The sequence below is a fragment of the Pseudophryne corroboree genome, chromosome 5 (assembly GCF_028390025.1).
Source record: "Pseudophryne corroboree isolate aPseCor3 chromosome 5, aPseCor3.hap2, whole genome shotgun sequence".
Lineage (NCBI taxonomy): Eukaryota > Metazoa > Chordata > Amphibia > Anura > Myobatrachidae > Pseudophryne > Pseudophryne corroboree.
In genome coordinates, this window is record NC_086448.1 from 590,443,506 (window position 1) to 590,468,715 (window position 25,210).

General features: G+C 39.5%; 1 protein-coding gene across 3 annotated transcripts in view; it reads right to left on the reverse strand.

The window, feature by feature from the left end:
- Nucleotides 1-25,210, reverse strand: part of DOK6 (docking protein 6) — a 799,313-nt gene that overhangs the window by 457,000 nt on the left and 317,103 nt on the right. For 2 of the 3 annotated variants that reach the window (XM_063923390.1, XM_063923392.1), the window contains exon 3: nucleotides 22,514-22,628. In XM_063923390.1, coding sequence (XP_063779460.1) covers nucleotides 22,514-22,628 — 115 coding nt within the window. The remainder of the gene's footprint in view (nucleotides 1-22,513; nucleotides 22,629-25,210) is intronic. The other variant, XM_063923391.1, reaches the window with a different exon arrangement.

The following is a 25,210-nucleotide window of genomic DNA, read 5'->3' on the forward strand; positions in this document are numbered from 1 at the left end:
CTGAATTACCCCCCGTGTACAGCACAAGAAGAAAATCAGAACACCATATTGATGTTAAACCTGGATGAATGAATGTGTGCGGTGTATGCGAAGAGTTTCAAGATGATACAAAGCTTAACCACAACAGGAATGTGTAAAATGACCAGTACCAACGGGAAATCTTTTTTTTATGTAGAGAAAAATGTACAGTACCCGACAGTTGTTCAAACTCCTGTTAAATGTTTGAAGTTTTGAAGCAAAGAGAGAAAATTGCTTCAACTGGGGAAGGTGTGAAAATATTTAATGGACTAGGCTATATTTATACTGTGGGTCTTAAGTGTTCAGTCATAGTTTAAACAGAAGACTTAAGAAAACAGAACAAATGTGTTTTAGCTGAAGTCAAATGAGTTTGACTCTGCTAATTAAAGTTGAGTGTTGTCCAGAAACTTTTTGTAAGCTGGCAAATACTGTGGCAAATTATGGTTATATAGTACACTGTACCTCACCTCGGCAAAGTTAATCATTTTTCTGCATAGCAGTGCTTCATTTATAGAACAATAACGTCTGCTGCATATCAGTGCTTCATTTATAGGACAATAACATCTGCTGCATATCAGTGCTTCATTTATAGGACAATAACATCTGCTGCATATCAGTGCTTCATTTATAGGATGATAATGGATGCTGCGTAGCAGTGCTTAATTTATAGGACAATAACGTCTGCTGCATATCAGTGCTTCATTTATAGGACAATAACCTATGCTGCATATCAGTGCTTCATTTATAGGACTATAACATATGCTGCATATCAGTGCTTCATTTATAGGACAATAACATCTGCTGCATAGCACTGCTTCATTTATAGGACAATAACGTCTGCTGCATAGCAGTGCTTCATTTATTGGACAATAACGTCTGCTGCATATCAGTGCTTCATTTATAGGACAATAACGTCTGATGCATATCAGTGCTTCATTTATAGGACAATAACGTCTGCTGCATAGCACTGCTTCATTTATAGGACAATAACGTCTGCTGCATAGCAGTGCTTCATTTATTGGACAATAGCGTCTGCTACATATCAGTGCTTCATTTATAGGACTATAACATATGCTGCATATCAGTGCTTCATTTATAGGACAATAACGTCTGCTGCATAGCAGTGCTTCATTTATAGGACAATAACGTCTGCTGCATATCAGTGCTTCATTTATAGGACAATAACATATGCTGCATATCAGTGCTTCATTTATAGGATGATAACGTCTGCTGCATATCAGTGCTTCATTTATAGGATGATAATGTCTGCTGCATAGCAGTTCTTCATTTATAGGACAATAACGTCTGCTGCATATCAGTGCTTCATTTATTGGACATAAACGTATGCTGCATATCAGGGCTTCATTTATAGGACAATAATGTCTGCTGCATATCAGTGCTTCATTTATAGGAGAATAACGTATGCTGCATAACAGTGCTTCATTTATAGGACAATAACGTCTGCTGCATATCAGTGCTTCATTTATTGGACATAAACGTCTGCTGCATATCAGTGCTTCATTTATTGGACAATAACGTCTGCTGCATATCAGTGCTTCATTTATAGGACAATATTGTCTGCTGCATAGCAGTGCTTCATTTATAGGACAATAACATATGCTGCATAACAGTGCTTCATTTATAGGACAATAATGTCTGCTGCATAGCACTGCTTCATTTATAGGACAATAACGTCTGCTGCATAGCAGTGCTTCATTTATAGGACAATAACATATGCTGCATAACAGTGCTTCATTTATAGGACAATAATGTCTGCTGCATAGCACTGCTTCATTTATAGGACAATAACGTCTGCTGCATAGCAGTGCTTCATTTATAGGACAATAACATATGCTGCATAACAGTGCTTCATTTATAGGACAATAACGTCTGCTGCATATCAGTGCTTCATTTATTGGACATAAACGTATGCTGCATATCAGGGCTTCATTTATAGGACAATAATGTCTGCTGCATATCAGTGCTTCATTTATAGGACAATAACATATGCTGCATAACAGTGCTTCATTTATAGGACAATAACGTCTGCTGCATAGCACTGCTTCATTTATAGGACAATAACGTCTGCTGCATATCAGTGCTTCAGTTATAGGATGATAACGTCTGCTGCATAGCAGTGCTTCATTTATAGGACAATAACATATGCTGCATAACAGTGCTTCATTTATAGGACAATAACGTCTGCTGCATATCAGTTCTTCATTTATAGGACAATAATGTCTGCTGCATAGCAGTGCTTCATTTATAGGACAATAACATATGCTGCATAACAGTGCTTCATTTATAGGACAATAACGTCTGCTGCATAACAGTGCTTCAGTTATAGGATGATAACGTCTGCTGCATAGCAGTGCTTCATTTATAGGACAATAACGTCTGCTGCATATCAGTTCTTCATTTATAGGACAATAATGTCTGCTGCATAGCAGTGCTTCATTTATAGGACAATAACATATGCTGCATAACAGTGCTTCAGTTATAGGATGATAACGTCTGCTGCATAGCAGTGCTTCATTTATAGGACAATAACGTATGCTGCATATCAGTGCTTCATTTATAGGAGAATAACGTATGCTGCATAGCAGTGCTTCATTTATAGGACAATAACGTCTGCTGCATATCAGTGCTTCATTTATAGGACAATAACGTCTGCTGCATATCAGTGCTTCATTTATAGGACAATAACGTCTGCTGCATATCAGTGCTTCATTTATAGGATGATAACGTCTGCTGCATATCAGTTCTTCATTTATAGGACAATAACGTCTGCTGCATATCAGTGCTTCATTTATTGGACAATAACGTCTGCTGCATATCAGTGCTTCATTTATAGGACAATAACGTCTGCTGCATATCAGTTCTTCATTTATAGGACAATAATGTCTGCTGCATATCAGTGTTTCAGTTATAGGATGATAACGTCTGCTGCATATCAGTTCTTCATTTATAGGACAATAACGTCTGCTGCATATCAGTGCTTCATTTATAGGACAATAACGTCTGCTGCATATCAGTGCTTCATTTATAGGATGATAACGTCTGCTGCATATCAGTTCTTCATTTATAGGACAATAACGTCTGCTGCATATCAGTGCTTCATTTATAGGACAATAACGTCTGCTGCATATCAGTGCTTCATTTATAGGACAATAACGTCTGCTGCATATCAGTTCTTCATTTATAGGACAATAATGTCTGCTGCATATCAGTGTTTCAGTTATAGGATGATAACGTCTGCTGCATATCAGTTCTTCATTTATAGGATGATAACGTCTGCTGCACAGCAGCACTTTATTTATGGAATGCTTATGTTTGCTGCATAGAAGCAGGGGAGTAAGATCTTTGCTGCAGTAACCAGAAGGCAAGTTTGAGTTTGATCCCCCTCCTTGAAGAGATGGGAAAACAAATATGGTACTGTGTGTGTATGTGTGTGTATGTTTGTATATATATATATATATATATATATATATATATTTATCTATCTACTGGTTATCCTGCACTCTCATCGAGGGTGTAAGTTCATCAGATGGCGGGTGCTCCCAATGGGCCATGATGGTCCACATGTATACCACAGGAGTTCCAAAAGTTGGAGGGTGCACTCTCCAATGGAATACTCATAACAACTTCTCTTTGAATCACCAATAACTTTTATTGTCAATATTTCGGTCTGGTCACAGGCCTTTCTCAAGACAGGTGATACATCTCGCCATATATTCAAAGGTTTTGTATACATGGTCAAAGTCTGCAAATGGATAGTAATTACAATTACAATTAATAAGCCTCACCGGCCCCTAAGGGTACCAACCAACAGAGAAAACTGGCCCACCACCTATATCACCTCTAGAGGTGGTGCCGTTAATCAGAAAAAAGGGGTGGTCACTTTATCCACCAAAATACATGCAATATACAGAATTACTTGTGGGACACAAAGGTCTCCAAAGGAATGTTTCTAAGCCAACCATTTACATCGTGTGAAGGACACACAAGATACTGTCCATACTGTCAAAGAAAATAAATAAAGTGAAATTCTTTTTAAAACAGATAATGTCAATAGATACTGGTAGAGACACTAGAACAAGACTATGTCATTCTGTACCTGACATCAGTGGCCCTGTAGTGTAGATACAATGGTACAGGTGATTTAACAGGCAAACAGCTAAACCTGCTGTGTAAAAACAATTAAATGTATAGTGAAGTAAATGAATCAATGAAGCTACTAGAACAGAGTAGAATCCATAGAGTTACTTACATCAAACAGGTAGCAAAGCACACATCGCTGCATGCTACTCTGACTCATAATGAGCTATTTATGGCATCCTGACCGGATGTAGCTTCCGTACCTGGAAGTTACTAAAAACCGGGCTACAACAATTAAACTAGTTTAATACTGCTAGGGCTAACATACACAAGAGCTAGTGCTCCTACTCACATGCACAAATAGTCCTGCTGGGAGTACATCCAGCGCTGGTCATTAGTGGACGTCAGAATGCCGGACTCGTGCTGGAGACCAGTGCACATGGTGGGGAGTATTTATAAGGTATGTGTTTCTTCATTTATGTTGTAACCTGAGGACAATATATATATATATATATATATATATATACATACAGTGTATGTCTACAAAATATGAAAAGGGGGCACCAATAGTGCATTAAAAGTATAACAATTTATTAAAATTTATTAAAACCACTGCTTGTATAACAGTTTTAAAAGGTTACCCGAAGGCACAAACGCCGCAACTTCCGTCTGGGATGAGTTTCCTGGCTTCAAGCCATGCCCATACATGTTTCATCACCGGAAACGCATATGTGCATGTCTTGACACGTTTAATAAATTGTTATACTTTTATTGCACAATTGGCACCCCCTTTTTCACATTTTGTAGACATTTTTTGCCCAATTGGAGTCGGGTTTATGGGGAAGACGACAGCTGGCAATTCTGGCGTGCAGGCTGACAGAGATTTGGATGTCAGTGGTTAGCTGGAACAATTAATCCAGTATTGGACTTGTAGTTCCACAGAAGGACATTCTTGTAAGAGTTTTTATGCACACTCTGCTGTGGTGGATCCTACTGTGGATCAGAGGATTGGTGTTCCTAATACACGCTTGTTTACATTTTCAAGGGTCTATTTATTAAGATGAGAAAAGAACTTTCTATTAGGTTAACTCAGGGGAAGAATTTTCTGTAATTTATTTTTTCTAATTATTAAAATGGTAATGGCAGAGAAAATGCATATTTTTCCAGTTCGCACCTGTTACAGTAGCACGTCTTTTGGAATGGAGGCTTTATACAATTCATCAAGAGATGGAAATCTTACATTACATTTTAGTCTTTGGATAATGCCTGTTCAAAACACTGTGTGCAAGCATCTCTGCTAGCCTTGACTTGCTAAACTCACATTGAAGTAGAGAAAACTCTCACAGAGGTACAGATTGGTAAATTGCAGTGCTAACAAAATTGGAAGTGCTGTGATAAGCAGCACTACAGATTTCTAGTTACCGCCAATAAGTAGTAAATGGAACTGTCAATTAATGTTGCACATTCCTTTCCAGACAGAAATGTGTCAAATATGAGCCTGGTATGTTTGTTTCTTCCACTAGCTGATATTAGATTTTTTTATTGATGTTTCCAATGTTTTAATTGTGTATATACTGTCTGTCTGCTTTTAATAACATTATGATTTTTCAGCCTAAAGCTAAATCCACTAACTTGTATTTTTTTTTTTGTATCTAGCTGAGGTCTAGCACTGTGTCCAACATTTCTTTTTGCTTATTGATATTTATTCATATAGACATCAAATAAATCTGGGGACACTGGGCAGCTCAGTTCAAATTGCTGGAGGTTTATGGTTGTACAACACTTGTGGTGGTATATTCAGCAACTGAATTAGTGTTGTCTAGCTACATCACAATGTGCAAAGTTCTCTCCTGTAAAAAATTTTTTTGTAGTACAGCATAATAAGAGGAGAGTCAGTATACATTATTCAGCCCACTGAATTATGGTTTCATTAAATCAGTTGAATGCAGACAAGAATGGTTACCATAGTTACCGGGTGGGAATGTTTATCATGGGCTACCTTAGTGTCTGATTCACATTCCTATGAAAACAGAGATAAGCCCCAGACTCACTGTTAGACTTTGAAGTAAAAATTTTAATGAAATTACAATGAGTATCCTCAGAAAAGGAGTGTAAATATATACTATTAGGCAAAATTATTTCTAGCTTATCAAACATAACTTTTAATCAAACCTATTAGCAGTTAAAATCTATTCATTATCTAACAAATACTGTAAATAGGGCCTCATTTACATTTGGATGCAATTAGTGCTCGTGTGTGCATGTCTGCATCTAGCATATGTTGGGTGTACAAATCCATTTACTTACATCCCATAAGAATGAATTGAAGCTGTTTCACAGTGTTAGTAAATACAAAAGGATCATCTCCCTATCCATATACAATATAATGTCATGATGTGTCATACCTACATGAGAGTATAGTGTATTGACAGTGTTAGGTGAAAGTTGCATTTTCCATGTATACTTTAAAATGTAATGGAATGCAGATACCCAATTATCCCTCATTTACCTCTTTAAAAAGCCAATGGGAAACTTTTCTGGAGTAGAATATAAATATAAATTGAATCCTCTACAACGCTAATACTGTATATGGCATGCTATCAGCTGGAGGGATCAAAATGCAAACAGAAGTTAGTCCCAATAATCATCATCATCATCATCAATACATATATACAGTTACACCAGCACTCTAGTACCAGCAAGATACAGTAAATGTTTTATAAGAGGTATCTCTGGAGTTGTGTTAACATCTAATTTTGCATCTTCAGGTAGTGTGCAAGATTACATGACATACTGCTCTCTACCCTAATTCCCCCTTGAACATAATCTAGTTGGGTTAGATATGTTGTGACTGGGTCTTATGTTAAGATGAGATCACTGGTGCTGGGTTGTATAAAGGTGTCCATTATCTGCAGGCAGCTCCCTACCACACACCCTTCCCTATCCCCCATACCCCTCCAGTCTCCCCTCTCTGTCCCCTAATCTCTAATCATCCCCCCTTTACAGTAAATCCCTTGCTTATCTATCCCCCTCTCCTCTACCCCTGTCACATCCACCACAGTGCAGTACCATTGAGTGGGAACCCCAACCCACCATCTCAGTGTCAGCCAAACAGGACTTAGGTCAGACTCTGGTGTATTTAAATAAATTACACATATTTACAGTAATAACCCATTTTTGACAAAGTATTTTCTTCAAACTTATCTTTTAAAAAAGCATTTTAAAGTGACGTTGTTGCTACATATATGATACAAAACTAAAAATGATTTTATATCGAGAGCCATTTTGATTAAAAAAAACTTCCAAAATGGGATCACCAGGATCCAACAGGGTCGTGTTCTTTTTTGCCATTTGGGCACAGCAGGACAAGAAACATTCAGAATTTTTTGTACATTTGACTATGACCACTGTGAAGGCCTATCAGTGACACAAAGAATTATTACACAAAATACAATGAATTCAAGGAAATAGGTATTGAGAATAAACTGAATTGATTAACGAATTTCCATTAGTAAAGTGTTCCCATTTGGGAACAAAGGGAAAAATGGGTTAAAATATATGGATGTACAGTATGCCTATGTCATTTTCTTCATATACAGTACATGCATATGTACTGTACTTTAAGATGGTAAAAAAAATAATCATTATCAAACCCTTTTCAGAGATATGAATACAATCACTTATGTTCTTTTCTCCATACTGTGAGACAGTCCAGTCACCCTCACCACCGACAGCCTCCCGTTGTCAACTGTCACTCACTGCTTTTCCCTGTCACCTTCAGTCTCCCCAGTCAACCACTGTTTCTCCCTGTCACCCACTGCTATGCACTGGTTTCCACTGCTTCTCATTGTCACCCTTAACCTACCAAGTCACCCACTGCTTCTTCATGTCAGTTTCTGACACCCAGTGCCTCTTCACTCACACACTGCCTCTACCAGTCACCCTCTGCATCCTCAGTTATTTACTGCCTCTCCCAACCACACTCTGCCTCTCCCTGCCACCCCCTGCCACTCTATGCCTCACCAGTCACTCACTGCCTCTCAATATTTGTATCTCTACCTCCTGTTATCACTCATGGCCTCTCCTGTCACCCATCACCTCTTTCTGTTACCCACCATGTCTCCCAGTCTACCACTGTCTCTACCTGTCACCCTCTGCCCTGTTCTGCCAGACACTACCTGCCCATTCATCCAATGCCTCCCCCTGCCACCCTCTGTGACTCCAGTCACCATATGGCTCACCCTGCCATCCACTGCCATTCCCCACCATCCACTGCCACTTCTCGGGCAGAGGAGGTGTGCCCAATGAATATTTTTGCAGCTTGGCCCACCACTGATAATTACACTATGCAAATGACCTTATTTTACAATTAGATAACATATAGTAAAGGACCCTGCTCTAAGAGCTTACATTCTAATATAGAAGAAGATGGACAAATACAGTGAGAGGGGATCGGAGATGAGGAATACAGGGCTGTAGAGTTAGGAGGATGCGTTATAGGCATAACTATATATTTTCTACTGATTACACTTACACAAATCTCTATATTGGATATTTAAATAATCAGATAATTAGAAAGACTTAGAGATTACATATATCAGAAAGTATGAATGTTATTATGCAAAGTTGCGTGTACGTTGTGCTGTCCAAGTGTCAAAGTAAAATAATCTCATATATTGTAGGTTAATGAATGACTGGCTTTCCCCCATTATCAGGAGGCTTTATTAGATAAGCTATAGGGACCAGGGAGTAACTTTTTCTGATCCTGTTACTCCATTTGGTGGGCTTGATAGCGGAAAGAGAAGGCACAGTTTCTCATCTTTGTCAGAGTTGGCTGTGCAATGCTCCAAAGGAAATCACTGACATATATTGTTATGATAAAGTGCATGTCATCTGATTCCTCACTGAAAGATTTGATCTCATTCTTGCTTATCCTTCTTTTGCATCGTCTGTTGTCTTTCAGATCATTTGATAAATGCTTCTTCTGCCTTACTTTCAAAAACTGTAACACATAAGTACCTTAAATAACTCCCCTTAGCCTGCATTTTTTTCCAGTGGGATCAAAGTAGTGGCATTAACACTCAAAGAGGGGATGTGACAGATAATATGAAATTAAAATGAATGATATTATGAACAACTACAGTTATATAATCTCTTATCCAGGAAATTATTATCCAGAAAGTTTAAAAAAAATTGCTGATAAAGACATGCACAGATATGATATTATGGGTCTCTTCCTACAGTACCTGGTAGGAGCACATCTAAACAATACAATGAATAAAATGCAAGGGACAGTGTTGGAAGACTCAAGTCATTTTCAGTATTTAGTATATTTTAGAAATGGTACAGCATAATTTTCTTTATTATGGAACCCAGATATGAGATTACATTCCTTTAAATTCAACCAGTATTGTGATAACAATCATTTAATGTTGACATATATATTTACGTATCATCTAGATGTTTGTACAAAACATATATTTGCCATTCCTATTATTATTATTATTACATTTTATTTATAAGGCGCCACAAGTGTTTCGCAGTGCTGTACAAAGGTGGTCATTCCGAGTTGATCGCAGCCAGCAACTTTTTGCTGCTGCTGCGATCAACTAGTACACGCCTATGAGGGAGTGTATTTTAGCTTAGCAGGGCTGCGATCGCTTGTGCAGCCCTGCTAAGCTAAAAAAAATTTCAAGCAAAAAGATGAATATCCCTATACATACTTACCCTGTGCGATGATCCCAGCGATGCTGTAGCCAGCTTTGATGTCAGACATCCGCCCTCCGTTCTTCAGGACAATCCTGCGTTATACTCACCACTCCCCGAAAACGGCTCCAAATGGTCCGGATCCACCCTGGCACGCCTCCTTCCTCCTCTGTTAGGCGCCGGGGTCCGCTTGTCTGCGCGGCCCGGCGCCTAGCAACTAGAGACGCCGTGCGCGTACAGCCGCCGGCTCCCTAGCAACGCTAGACGCCGGGCGCGCTGAGCCGCACGGACCCTAGCAACGGGGACGCCACTGGCGGACCGCGTTCCCCGTTGCAAGGCTTTAGGAAATTAAGATATTAACCTGCTCTCTGGCCGTGCAGCAAGGCAGCTGCACGGCATTTATTCTATTCAGCCTTTAGCAGCTGATTGGAGGACTCCTTGTTAAATACACTCCCAGGGCTTCTCACAGACGCCGGTAATAGCTTCCTGCATGCTGCCTTTGTTTGCTGAGAGTCTGTTTCCAGTCCTGCTGTATCCGGTCATTCCAGTCCTCAGAAGTCCGGTATTCGGGAGTTGTCATCTCATCCCAAGAGGTCGTTTGGTTCCCTGGAGTCCTGACTGATCACCGTTTTATATCCAGTGGTGTTCGTGAGTTGCGGCTCTGCCGTGTGTTGCGGCTCAGCCGCTTTACCTTTTATATTTTGTGTTTGGAGCATTTGCGGAGGGTTCCGCTTCCACAATTCCTCTCTGGTACTCGGCGGTGCCGGGTAGGAGAATTGGACAAGTGGATATTTTGGTTGTCCTTTTCCCTGGCAGTTTCTCCGCACATATTATAGTTTTGAGTTTGCTTAGCCCCTGGCCTGATTGTTTAGTTAGAGGGCCTCTTGTTATCACCCTGTTTCGGGTTTCCCTTTGTCTCTCATTAAGACCGGGGGGCATCAAAGTTGGGCAGACATAATCCGCCCTTCAAACGCGGCTGCCAAGGGCTCAAGAAACCATAGTCTCGCAGGGGATTTCTGACAACACGGGTGAGACAACAGAGTTAGGGTGCCAGGGGCTATTTTCCTGTCCTGCTCCCTTCCCCAGCATTCCGTTCTAGTGCTCCGGTCCTTGCCATAAGATCTCCTCTGACCAGAGTGCTGGAATCATAACATTATTACCGGCCATACCAAAACTTAAAATTAAACGGGGTTTAATTTTTTCTCATTCAGTTTTGTGAGAGTTTATCGGCCTCATGAATCCAACAGGTTTAGGGCCAAATCCTGGTCAGCTCTTAGTCAGCCAGATTCAAGAACTTACTCAGATGGTTCAGGATCTTTCTCTTCGAGTGAAGTCGCAGGAAGATCTTTTGCGAGCTTCCCCAAGGGTAGTCCCTGAACCAAAGATGCATTTGCGTGACCGTTTTTCTGGTGATAGAAAAGAGTTTTTTAATTTTAAAGAATCCTGTAAACTTTATTTTCGTTTAAGACCGACTTCCTCGGGTACTGAATCTCAGCGGGTCGGGATTATTATTTCTTTGCTCCAGGGGGATCCTCAGACCTGGGCATTTGGTTTAAGAGCAGAGGATCCGGCATTGTTGTCAGTTGACGCTTTTTTTGAGTCTTTAGGGCTCTTGTATGATGACCCTGATGGAGAGGCGTCCGCTGAAAGTCAGTTGCGCGCTCTCAGACAGGGTAGAAATCCTGCGGAGTTTTATTGTACGGAGTTTCGCCGTTGGTCGAACGACTGTGGCTGGAATGACCCAGCCCTGCGCAGTCAGTTTCGCCTCGGCTTATCAGAGTCTATAAAAGACAGTCTCCTTCAGTACCCCGCTCCTGAGACTCTCGATAAACTCATGGAGCTTTCTATTAAGATTGATCGTCGTCTCAGAGAGCGGAGGGCTGAAAAAGGAGCACCTGTAAGGTCAAGTCCGTGTGTATATTCCATTCCTGAAGACGTAGAGGAGCCCATGCAGATGGGTCTCTTCCGGCTGTCTCCTGAAGAAAGAGCCAGAAGGCAAAATTCTGGTCTTTGTCTGTACTGTGGGGGTAAGGGACATTTTGCTTGTAATTGTCCGAACAAGTCGGGAAACGCTTTGACCAGGTGAATTGTGAGGGGGTTCACCTAGGTCTGCAGCTTATCTCCTCAAATAACTCCCTTTTAGTCCCAGTTAAAGTTTCCTTTGGCAGCCTCAGTTCTTCGGTGTCGGCTTTTGTTGACAGTGGAGCTGCAGGAAACTTTATGGATTTATCTTGGGCTAAGGCCTTAGGCATTTCTCAGTTACCTTTGGGTAGGTGTGTCACCATGCATGGCTTAGATGGGAGTCCGCTGTCTAATGGGATTATTTCTCTCCATACACCCCCTGTACTACTTACAGTAGGATCTCTATATTCCGAGAAAATCGAGTTCTTTCTTACACATTGCCCAGCAGTTCCAGTTGTTCTGGGTCACCCTTGGCTGGCCTTTCATAATCCCACCATTGATTGGCGGTCGGGGGAGATTTCACAATGGGGTACTTTTTGTGATAAGGAATGTATCACGTTTCCAGTCAGAGTAGCAGCTATCATTCCAGAACTCATTCCGGTGGAATACCAGGAGTTTGCTGATGTTTTCTCCAAAGGCAATGCGGACATTCTGCCTCCCCATCAGCCTTATGATTGTGCTATTGAGTTAATTCCTGGTGCCGCATTGCCAAAGGGAAGATTATATGCATTATCCGGGCCAGAAACTGCGGCTATGAATGATTATGTAAAGGAGAGCCTTGAGAAAGGATTTATTAGACCATCAAAATCTCCTTTAAGTGCAGGCTTCTTCTTTGTGGAAAAAAAGGATGGCTCGCTTAGACCTTGCATTGATTTTAGAGCCCTGAATAAGATCTCAGTTAAAAACACCTATCCTTTGCCGTTGATTTCTGTACTCTTTGATCAGTTACGTTCTGCTGTGATTTTTTCTAAAATTGACCTTAGAGGAGCGTACAATCTCATCCGAATTAAATCTGGAGATGAGTGGAAAACGGCCTTCAGTACTCAGTCGGGTCACTACGAATACCTGGTGATGCCGTTCGGCCTGTCCAATGCTCCGGCAGTTTTTCAAGACCTCATTAATGATGTGCTCCGTGACTTCCTAGGGAAATTCGTGGTCGTTTACTTAGACGACATCCTGATTTTTTCTGAATCAATGGAACAACCTGTTACCCAGGTGCGTCTGGTTCTTCAAAAGTTACGTGAGAATTATTTATATGCCAAGCTGGAGAAGTGTGAGTTTCATGTCACGGAAGTATCTTTTTTAGGGTACATAATTTCCCCTCAGGGATTTTCCATGGATCCAAAGAAACTCCAGGCCATCCTTAGTTGGGCGCAACCCACCAATTTAAAAGCAATTCAGCGCTTTTTAGGGTTTGCGAATTATTATAGGAGGTTCATTCATTCTTTTTCTGACCTGGTTGCTCCCATTGTAGCTCTGACAAAGAAAGGAGCGGATCCTACCAACTGGTCGCGTGAAGCTGAGTTGTCCTTCCGGGCCTTGAAACAAGCCTTTGTCTCGGCTCCAGTCCTCAGACATCCTAATCCGGAATTGCCCTTTGTGGTGGAGGTTGATGCCTCGGAGGTTGGAGTGGGGGCTATCCTTTCTCAAAAGGATCCGGAGTCTCTGGAGTTACATCCTTGTGCCTTTATGTCCAGGAAATTCTCCTCCGCTGAATCCAACTATGACGTTGGTAATCGGGAGTTACTGGCGGTAAAGTGGGCTTTCGAGGAGTGGAGGCATTGGCTGGAGGGAGCAAAACATACTATTTCGGTATTGACTGACCATAAGAACCTGCAATACATTGAATCGGCTAAGCTGCTTAATGCCCGGCAGGCACATTGGGCATTATTTTTTACGCGTTTCAAATTTATAATCACTTTCAGGCCTGGTTCCAAGAATACTAAGGCTGATGCCCTGTCACGTAGCTTTCTTCCGGTTCACAATAACAATCCTGTTGCCCCCATACTTCCATCTTCGGTCATCTGGGCGGGCCTCACACAAGATTTATTTACCCAGTTAAAACAGCTTCAACACCAAGCTCCTAGAATTACTCCTGCTGGTCGTCTTTACGTCCCTGAGTTTTTGAGAGCTACTGTTTTAACGGAATTCCATGATAACAAAGTTTCAGGGCATCCAGGAGTCTCTAAGACATTGGAGTTAGTCTCTCGCTCAGTATGGTGGCCTGGTCTTTCTAAAGATGTCAAGGAATTTGTTTATTCATGTCAGGTTTGTGCACAGCATAAGGTTCCCCGTTCCTTGCCCATCGGGCAACTTATGCCCTTAAATGTTCCTCTCAGGCCGTGGTCTCATATTTCCATGGATTTTGTGGTTGACCTTCCCCTTTCAGCCGGATTCCGAGTCATATGGGTGGTAGTGGACCGTTTTAGTAAAATGGCTCATTTTATTGCTCTTCCCCGATTGCCTTCTGCCCAAGGGTTGGCAGTTTTGTTTCTCCGCCATGTATTCAGGCTTCATGGGTTGCCTACTGATATTGTTTCTGATCGGGGTCCACAATTCATCGCACAATTCTGGAAATGTTTTTGTGCCTCATTGAAGATGAAATTGTCGTTAACATCCTGTTACCACCCACAATCCAACGGGCAAACCGAATGAGTTAACCAATCATTGAAACAATATTTGCACTTGTATTCAGCCAAACTCCAGAATGATTGGTCCGAGTTTCTTCCGTTGGCTGAATTTGCTTACAATAATTCTTGTCATTCCTCCACTAAAGAGTCTCCATTCTTTTCAGTTTTTGGTTTTCACACCAGAGCTAATTCTTTTTTTCATCATTCCTCAGTCTCCTCACTAACCTTAACCTCCCATCTCAGAGCCCTTTGGAAAAAGGTGCACCTTGCTCTCAGAAAAGCGGCCTTTCGAGAGAAGAAATTTTCTGACAGGCTCCGACGTCCTTGCACTTTTAAGGTGGGAATTAGGGTGTGGTTGTCGACTCGCAACATCAGGCTTTGACAATCCTCGGCTAGACTGGGACCCAAATTTATTGGGCCATTTCTTATTATTAAAAGAGTCAACCCAGTTGCCTTTTGGTTACGTTTACCAAGATCTCTCAGGATTGGAAATACGTTTAATTGTTCCCTGTTGAAACAATACATTTCTTCCAGTAGATTTCCTCGGAAGATCTCTCAGGGTAGATCTCCAGTGGATGTACAGGGACAACAGGAGTTCTTGGTAGAGAAGGTTCTCGATTCCAAATTGTCCCGGGGTCGGCTGTATTTTCTAGTTCACTGGAAAGGCTATGGTCCGGAGGAAAGGTCTTGGGTCCTGGATAAGGATCTTCATGCCCCGAGGCTCAAGAGGGCATTTTTTCGGGAATTTCCTCAGAAACCTGGCTTTAGGGGTTCCTTGACCCCTCCTCAAGGGGGGGGTACTGTTAGGCGTCGGGGTCCGCTTGTCTGCGCGGCCCGGCGCCTAGCAACTAGAGACGCCGTGCGCGTACAGCCGCCGGCTCCCTAGCAACGCTAGACGCCGGGCGCGCTGAGCCGCACGGACCCTAGCAACGGGGACGCCACTGGCGGACCGCGTTCCCCGTTGCTAGGCTTTAGGAAATTAAGATATTCACCTGCTCTCTGGCCGTGCAGCAAGGCAGCTGCATGGCATTTATTCTAATCAGCCTTTAGCAGCTGATTGGAGGACTCCTTGTTAAATACACTCCTAGGGCTTCTCACAGACGCCGGTAATAGCTTCCTGCATGCTGCCTTTGTTTGCTGAGAGTCTGTTTCCAGTCCTGCTGTATCCGGTCATTCCAGTCCTCAGAAGTCCGGTATTCGGGAGTTGTCATCTCATCCCAAGAGGTCGTTTGGTTCCCTGGAGTCCTGACTGATCACCGTTTTATATCCAGTGGTGTTCGTGAGTTGCGGCTCTGCCGTGTGTTGCGGCTCAGCCGCTTTACCTTTTATATTTTGTGTTTGGAGCATTTGCGGAGGGTTCCGCTTCCACAAGTCCTCTCTGGTACTCGGCGGTGCCGGGTAGGAGAATTGGACAAGTGGATATTTTGGTTGTCCTTTTCCCTGGCGGTTTCTCCGCACATATTATAGTTTTGAGTTTGCTTAGCCCCTGGCCTGGTTGTTTAGTTAGATGGCCTCTTGTTATCACCCTGTCTCGGGTTTCCCTTTGTCTCTCATTAAGACCGGGGGGCATCGAAGTTGGGCAGACATAATCCGCCCTTCAAATGCGGCTGCCAAGGGCTCAAGAAACCATAGTCTCGCAGGGGATTTCTGACAACACGGGTGAGACAACAGAGTTTGGGCGCCAGGGGCTATTTTCCTGTCCTGCTCCCTTCCCCAGCATTCCGTTCCAGTGCTCCGGTCCTTGCCATAAGATCTCCTCTGACCAGAGTGCTGGAATCATAACATCCTCAAACTTCTTTGCAGTTGACTCTGCGACCGCTTCCTGTGTAAGTTGCAATGTAACGCAGCGACCCCTGTTGGCGGGCAATGTCACGCACGCGCACTGCGGCCACCACGCATGTGCACTCGTTCGCACCACAGCGATAAACCGCTGCGTGTGAATGGGTCAGAATGACCCCCAAAGGACAGTACAGGGAGACAAAACTTAGCATTACAGTAAATAATTAACAAAAATAGATCACAGGGAACCTAGGACCTAAGAACCTAGGAAAACCATTAAGATTTTGCAGGAAGCAAACTGGCTAGTTAATATACACTTTCTTGGAGGATGTGTACATTTGATAACAGTCCATTGGCAGCTCAAAATGCAAACCGTCTCAATATAACATTGTGATGTATAGATATAAATTACATAATTGGGTAAATGTAATAGGGTCTGAGTTGCCAGAGGTGAAGAACTATATGGCATGGGTAAGTGAGGCTATATACTGCATTTATGGTACCTCTGGACTTTCTAATTTTTGTTTGCTGAGCCCATAGGGCTGCAAACTAGTTTTCTATTTTATTGCTTACTCTGCCTGTATAATGTTTTTATAATCTTCCAAAATTTAGGATCCTTATAGTTTTGTTCACATATTTTGTATAGTAAAATCACAGCAAGAAATAAACACAGTTTGTTATAATAGAACTGATTATAAACTAAATATTTTTCACACAGTAAAGAGACTTATTATATTTTTAATGAATGTTTTCTGACAAGTTTTATAGTGTTTATTGAGGAAGAAGACTTAACATTCCAGAAGAAAGAATAAAACAAAAAGTAATCTTTCCTGGGAGTTTCAAGGAATAGGCAAAGGACATTTTTATATAACATAGTTTTGTGTATACAATCAAAAAGATACAAAAGATTCCATGCTTTTGTGTACACAATCATAAGCTTACCATGTAAATGTTATTTAAAATTGGTATTGTATGCTTGATTACATTTCGTGGAATGAAAAACATAATAAATAAATAAATATGTCCTGTCAGAGGATAATGCCTTTTTTTATATTGAATAAATCTCTTTCTATACATATTTTATAAAGTAAATATAATCTTGTGTTTACAATTTAATTTCAAATTATGCTATTAACAACATTTAGATAATGGCAACTATGTTAATGTAATTATCAAATATATAACATACATTTTTATTAATTAGGTCTTAGTCAAAATATCATTAGTAATGTTAGTAATATTAATTTGTAAGCCCAAAAAGTTAGTTCAACTCATCTGATTAAATTAACAAATATGTTGATTTAACTCCACAATTTAGCATCTACTCCACAATTAAGCAATTCCTCCTGAAAAGTGCATAAAATAAGAGCTTTTGTCCCATGTATACCTGCAAGCCTTTGCTATTTCATAGAATAAAGCAGAAAAACTGTGAGAATAGATCAATTATTGCTTATTCTCCAGAGGTATTCTAAAATGACCTGGATAGATTTGTTTGTACCTCATAGAAAAGATAATAAACAATTGGACTATAGTGATATTTTAAAGTAATTGCTTTCTTGAATTAGCACCATACATCTTCAATCTTTTAATCAGTCATTCAGCTTTTCTAAAGGAAGAAAAAGAATCACTCTGCTCTTTGGTATCCGTGTGCACCACACTGAACATGGACAAGAGAAGGCAAAGGAAAGAGTTGTCTGCAGAGATCAAAAAGAAAATTACAGACAACCACATTAAAGGCAAAGATTGTAAGACCATGTCCAAGCAGCTTGACGTTCCTGAGAATACACTTGCAAATATTATTAAGAAGTTTAAAGTCCATGGGACTGTATCAAGAAGTTAAAGTCCATGGATGCATCCGCAACAGGAAAACTAAACAGAAGGAAAGTGAAAATGATAAAAAAAGTGCAAGGAAAACACAAAGAGATTCAAACTGAAATGCAAGGTCAATGTCTGTATCTGATCACACCATCCAATGCTTTTTTAATGACAGCAGGCTCCATGGAAGCAGATCCTGGAAGACTTTACTTTTGAAACAACCAAAAAAAACTTAAAAATAGATTTTTCTAAAATGCATATTGATACAGAGCTTCCGGGAGAATGTCCTTTAGACAGACGAGTCAAAACTGAAGTTTTTTGGGTAAGTCACATTAGCTCTATGTTCGCAGATGAAATAATTAAGCATTAAAATAAAAGAAAACTAAACCTACTATGAAACATGGAGGAGCTTTGGTTATGTTTTGGGCTGCTTTAATTATTGTGCAGGGCACAATAAAAATACCAAGACATTCAAGCCATTATAGAGTGAAACATATTGCTCAGTGTCAGAAAACTCTGTCTCAGTCGCAGGATATGGGTCTTCCAACAGGATAATGACCCAAAACACACAGCTAAATGCACCCAAGAATGGATAAGAACAGAACATTGGACTGTTCTGATCTGACTCCTTTTGAACTTCTACAGTAAAATAAGGGCTCAAACATGCAGTCTGGAGAGTACAACCATCAAATTGAAACAGTGTGGCAAACTACCTGCTGACAGGTACATAAGTTCCATTGGAAACTACAGAAATTGCTTTATTGCAGTGATTACCTCTACTATATTGTGCTACAACATACAGTGCATCCGGAAAGTATTCACAGCGCTTCAATTTTTCTACATTTTGTTATGTTACAGCATTATTCCAAAATGGAATAAATTCATTTTTCCCTCAAAATTCTACACACAACACCCCATAATGACAACGTGAAAAACATTTTTTGAGATTTTTGCAAATTTATTAAAAATAAAATACTAAGAAATCACATGTACATAAGTATTCACAGCCTTTGCCATGAAGCTCAAAGTTGAGCTCAGGTGCATCTTGTTTCCACTGATCATCCTTGAGATATTTCTACAGCTTAATTGGAGTCCACCTGTGGTAAATTCAGTTGATTGGACATGATTTAGAAAGGCACACAGCTGTCTATATAAGGTCCCACTCTTGACAGTGCATGTCTGAGCACAAACAAAGCATGAAGTCAAAGGAATTGTCTGTAGACCTCCGAGACAGGATTGTCTTGAGGCACAAATCTGGGGAAGGGTACAGAAAAATATCTGCTGCTTTGAAGGTCCCAATGAGCACAGTGGCCTCCATCATCCATAAATGGTAGAAGATCGGAACCACCAGGACTCTTCCTAGAGCAGGCTGGACGTTTAAACTGAGTGATTGGGGGAGAAGAGTCCTAGTCTGGGAGGTGACCAAGAACCCAATGGTTACTCTGTCAGAGCTACAGCATTCCTCTGTGGAGAGAGGAGATACTTCCAGAAGGACAAATATCTCTGCAGCAATCCACCAATCAGGCCTGTATGGTAGAGTGGCCATATGGAAGCCACTCCTTAGTAAAAAGGACTCTCAGACCATGAAAAACAAAATTCTCAGGTCTAATATAACAAAGATTGATCTCTTTGAAGTGAATGCCAGGTGTCATGCTTGGAGGAAACCAGGCACTGCTCATCACCATGTCAATACCATCCCCTACAGTGAAGCATGGTGGGGGCAGCATCATGCTGTGGGGATGTTTTTCAGCAGGAGACTAGTCAGGATAGAGGGAAAGATGAATACAGCAATGTACAGAGACATCCTGGATAAAAACCTGCTCCAGAGTGCTCCTGACCTCAGACTGAGGCGACGGTTAATCTTTCAGCAGGACAATGACCCTAAGCACACACCAAAGATATCAAAGGAATGGCTTCAGGACAACTCTGTGAATGTCCTTGAGTGGCCCAGCCAGAGCCCAGACTTGAATCCGCTTAAAAATCTCTGGAGAGATCTGAAAATGGCTGTGCGCTGATGCTTCCCATCCAACCTGATGGAGCTTGAGAGGTGCTGCAAAGAAGAATCTGCCCAAAGATAGGTGTGCCAATCTTGTGGCATCACAGTCAAAAAGACTTGAGACTGTAATTGCTGCCAAAAGTGCATAAACAAAGTATTGAGCAAAGGCTGTGAATACTTATGTACATGTGATTTCTTAGTTTTTTATTTTTAATAAATTTGCAAAAATCCCAGAAAAACTTTTTTCACGTTGTCATTATGGGGTATTATGTGTAGAATTTTGAGTGTAAAAAATGAATTTATTCCAGTTTGGAATAATGCTGTAACATAACAAAATGTGAAAAAAGTGAAGCGCTGTGAATATTTTCCAGATGCACCGTATTAGGTTAAGGGTCCCATCACTTTTGTCCATGCATTTTTATTTGTTTTATAAGTGAATATATTCTGATTTATATTAAAAATGTAATAAATAAAGAAAAATGGATGGCAATTCCTTTAGTCACTTTCATAAACCTGGGTTCTTCTGTTTTCATGGAAATGTACAAACAAATGCCTAATTTCTGTATGTAAATATATATATTCCAAAATATCACTGCCCTGGTGCCCTCCTAAGTACAGAAAAATATCAACACATGTTGAAACAAAAGGTGGTACTCACAGGACTTAGAATCACACACCAAGTGTTAGCTTGTTCAACATTTCAGTCCCTCTGTTTACATCAGGGCAGTTTGCTAAATACAGTAGCTCGTCAGGGCAGCATGTGCAATATGTGCAAGTTAAGATAATACAGTACTTTACATTTCAATCCAAATAGAGTGGAGTTTCAGTTTAACATTGAAAAAAATATTTTACCTGTAGTGTTATTTAAACATTTTAATTATGTGTTTTAGCATTTGCATATGCTATGGTGTTAAATCATAATTGGTTAATCAATAAATTAAAGAAAGGATCAGGGAATATGAACAGAGTTTGTTTAATGCCAAGTTCCTGATTAAAGGCTAATTGAGCCTGAACCATGTAGCATGTCACTAATACTAACAAGGAGAAAATACAAAGTTTCATCTCCAAAAGGAGTTGGTGCATGTTGAAATAAATGCTTATGATCTTCATTTGTGTACAGATGTGTCCTCATACATATTGGGGAATCTGTATAGTCAGTGTATCTATTACACTGCAAATGCTCAAACTGCAAATGTTAACATTTCTTGTTTTCTATCATACTTTCTTATAAAAAGAATTTAGGCAACAAGCTGAATATTCAAATAAAAATAAATTTTTCCTATTTTCGGATGATAAACAAATCATCACAATTAATATAAATGCCCTAATGGCCAATATATACAATTACATCATACCTTAAAATGTATATTAAAACTTAATTAAATAAAGAGATGGACACATATATTGGTGAAAAACATGGTAAAAATTTATTGAAATAAAAATGGAGGAGGCGTAAGAGGGTATAAGGAATGTATGGTGGCAAATGGAAGAATAGCAACAAAACATCACACCCAGAAGAAATAATCCATGATGACCACCAAACCCATCCAGGCCATCAGCATCACCAAGATAAGGGAGGACATTGTTAAATAAATCTTAGCAATAGCTATTCTACACCTGCTAAATCATACAGTCACCAAAAACCCAAAATAACTGAACCTTGAACTTGGGGACTTGTGAAGGGAAGACTTGAAAAGTGACAGGAAACAGAGACCATAACAATTATAGACTACCAACTCTCCATCCACACCTAACCAAACCAATAGTCCAAGACCAAGTTACTTATAGACTTTCTTCCCTACAACAATTTTTATTGCTAAACACAAAACATTAACCCATTCATACAAGTTATTCACCAAGAAACTTGGTCTTATGGTTTAAAATGCACTTGGACTAGGTTAACCCTCCTTTTCTCTTACATTCTTTAAAGTAGTTGCTGTTTTCCAGAGATTGAAACCAAAAACCAACAAGAGTCTTCTAAGCCCTACTACTAACTGTAATGGTGCACCATCCCAAAATGACAACAATTATTTTTTTTCACTGTTTAAAAAAACCAACCTACATTAGATTTATATTATAGTCAATTTCCAATTATCCACATACAGTAATCTACAACTGAAATGATTAGACCTTTGGAAATAAATATTTTTTTGAAGGACTATAGCTATTTAGTAAATTGTCAGCATTGCTCTCTTGATGATTGCAGGAACAAAAATACAGAGATAAATGTACAAGCATAAGAAACAAACTAAAATCAGAGTGCAGAAAGTCTGGAATTCTTGTGCATTCTGCAAATATCATAAAAAAGTGAATGAAAGTTTTTTAACAAAGGGGTAAATAATCATTTCTGATATCAGTATTGGGTACTGGATTGATTTTAATGCAATATTACAAAAAGGAAAACAAAAATAAACTTTTTACTTGTGCAATATAATAAGTTATATTTTAGACTATTGTTTTCAAACAAGCTAAAGTTTATTGTACAGCAAATATTGTAGTAATTGCTTACCTGACTCACAGGCAAATGTCTTTGAAGTCTCATCATGAAAGATAATTGCTACTGCATGTTTCTTGGTCTCTCGAGGCAGCCGTGTTATAGTTTTGATGTTGTGCAGTTCTGTTACCTTGAACAAAAAGAGTTATGTTTGTTTCTTGCATAATAAAAAGTCATCTAAAATGTAATGCTAGCATTGTTTATCATACATAAAATGTTATATTGACATCATTTAAAACATTTGTTTGATAGATTAGGCCAGGTCATACTGATTTTGCTGTGTGATTAAAAGATATAGTGAATTGTACACATTTATTAAATTTGATGGTATTTTTTATCAACTGCATCAAATCTACATATACATTATGAATATTGACATTGTGTGAAAACGTTTAAATGTCCTCAGTGTTTTAAAAAATAATCTTCTTAAAATGTAAATTTATCATCTTTCTACTTTTCCTAATTGCAAGTCTCGGTGGTTAAGCAATTGTATGCCCACAATTAAAAATAAAAATAAATACTGTCTGTGAATAGGTGGTTCTTATATACATACAGTACATAGTGGGTAATTCAGAGTTGATCACAGCAGCAAATTTGTTATCAGTTGGGCAAAACCATGTGCACTGCAGGGGGGGACAGATATAACATGCAGAGAGAGTTAGATTTGGGTGTGGTGTGTTCAATCTGAAATCTGAACTGCAGTGTAAAAATAAAGCAGCCAGTATTTAGCCTGCACAGAAGTAATATATCCCACCCAAATCTAACTCTCTCTGCACATGTTATATCTGCCCCCCACCCCTGCAGTACACATGGTTTTGTCCAACTGCTAACAAATTTGCTGCTGCGATGAACTCTGAATTACCCCCTGTTCAAGTGTATATTGTATGAAAAGCGTTAACTATTATTAGTGTTTGCATTTTGATTAAAAGTTCCTCTGTAAGTTTCTGTTTTTGTAAGTTAATAATTCTGGATCAAAATTGTTAATATCCTACTGCTATATATAGTCACACTAACAAGGTGAACTTTTTTGGAAAACGTCATGAAGATCTCTGCAGTCAATATAAATATAGAGCAAGCAAATTAAGACATACAATGTGCACATAAAAAGCAGGGAATTATTAGACCATAAGGCTTTACTATACCCTTACATACAATTTATTAAATGTTACAAAAAAATGAAGTGTTGTTTTCTTAAAACGTTTCTTTTAAAATATGTTTATGCACATACCATTTACATGATATTATTAATGAACAATATATAAAAATAAAATGGTAGAATGATTCACTGTAAGAGTTTTAGATTTACTGTAAGTAGTATTATATAATTACTGTCACCCCTCTTTATTTTCAATATTGTTTCTGTGATACGTCTGATAAAAAAATACTGGTCATTATTAAATTTGAATTACTTAAAGAAGGACCCCAGTGGGATATACTTTCCTGCTATCCAAGCAAGCAGCAGGACCCTGGAGAGTCAGGAAGAGCCATAGTCCTTTATCATGTGGGGATCTTGGCCTTTAGTCACTCCCTTGACCCATCTACTAGCAGAAAGCATTATTGTGCTGATTACAAACATTTTTAGCTCAGGGTGTTATGTTTATTATTTAACTTGAGCCAATCTTGCTTTTGTTTCAGGACCAGTATTATACTGTTCACAGTGTAATCTGTGCATATAATAGTCAAAGGTAACAATTTATTACAGCTTATGATAAAAGTTTAAACTCATCACTCAAGACCTAGGCAATTCATTATTTATTTCTATATTGATGTATATTTAATCAGTATTCATTAAAGTATCTATGAGTGTACATGTAAACTGCACCACAGATAGCTGAGTGCTGTGGTTTAAAGCATTTTATTTATGCAAAATTTGTGGTCACACTTTCTCTTGCACCCCATTTTTCCATATGCAAGTCAATTCCGGTTAGCTAATTCCCCAGATGTTCATTAATTTCAAGCCAATGACTAAGCTGACTTAAACCCATGAAAAAAGCATAGTGTGTTAAAAATGATCTGTGTGATACCTGGTAGCAAATTATGCAGAGTCAGTATAGGAACTGTCCAGAAGGGGACACACTAATGTGGTTGGCTAGCTTGACAAGTGATTGCAATATTTTGGAGATAACATTCCCTCAATATAAATACAATACAGTTTGTAGTGTAATTGAGTGCAGAGCTTGTATGCTTTTTGAGTACCATTTGTATGTACTGTATGTATGTATGTATGTATGTATGTATATAGATAGATAGATAGATAGATAGATAGATAGATAGATAGAAAAAAAGATTGAAGGACAAGCGCCTAATGGTGCAGTATGTTCACACTCAATTATATAATACGACAATGCTCATATAGGTATTCTGCGTACCAGATGAGGGGTTTTCAGTCATGCACATCAACAACTGTTAATTCCGATCTTCAATCTGTTGCTTGCATCATAAAGGGTCTACAAGTAAGCATACAAAACACCTCTCATGGTGCAATATTGTTGTTCCAACGCATTAATTGCCTCTATAAGTAATATGCGTACCAGAAGGCTGGTGTATAAAAGCAGATCATAGGGGGCCTTTGTCCTCCAATGTTCAAAATGCATACAAGTATGATTTATATACATGTGTTCCATTGCATTTTGAACATTGGAGGACAAAGGCCCCCTATGATCTGCTTTTATACACCAGCCTTCTGGTACGCATATTACTTATAGAGGCAAT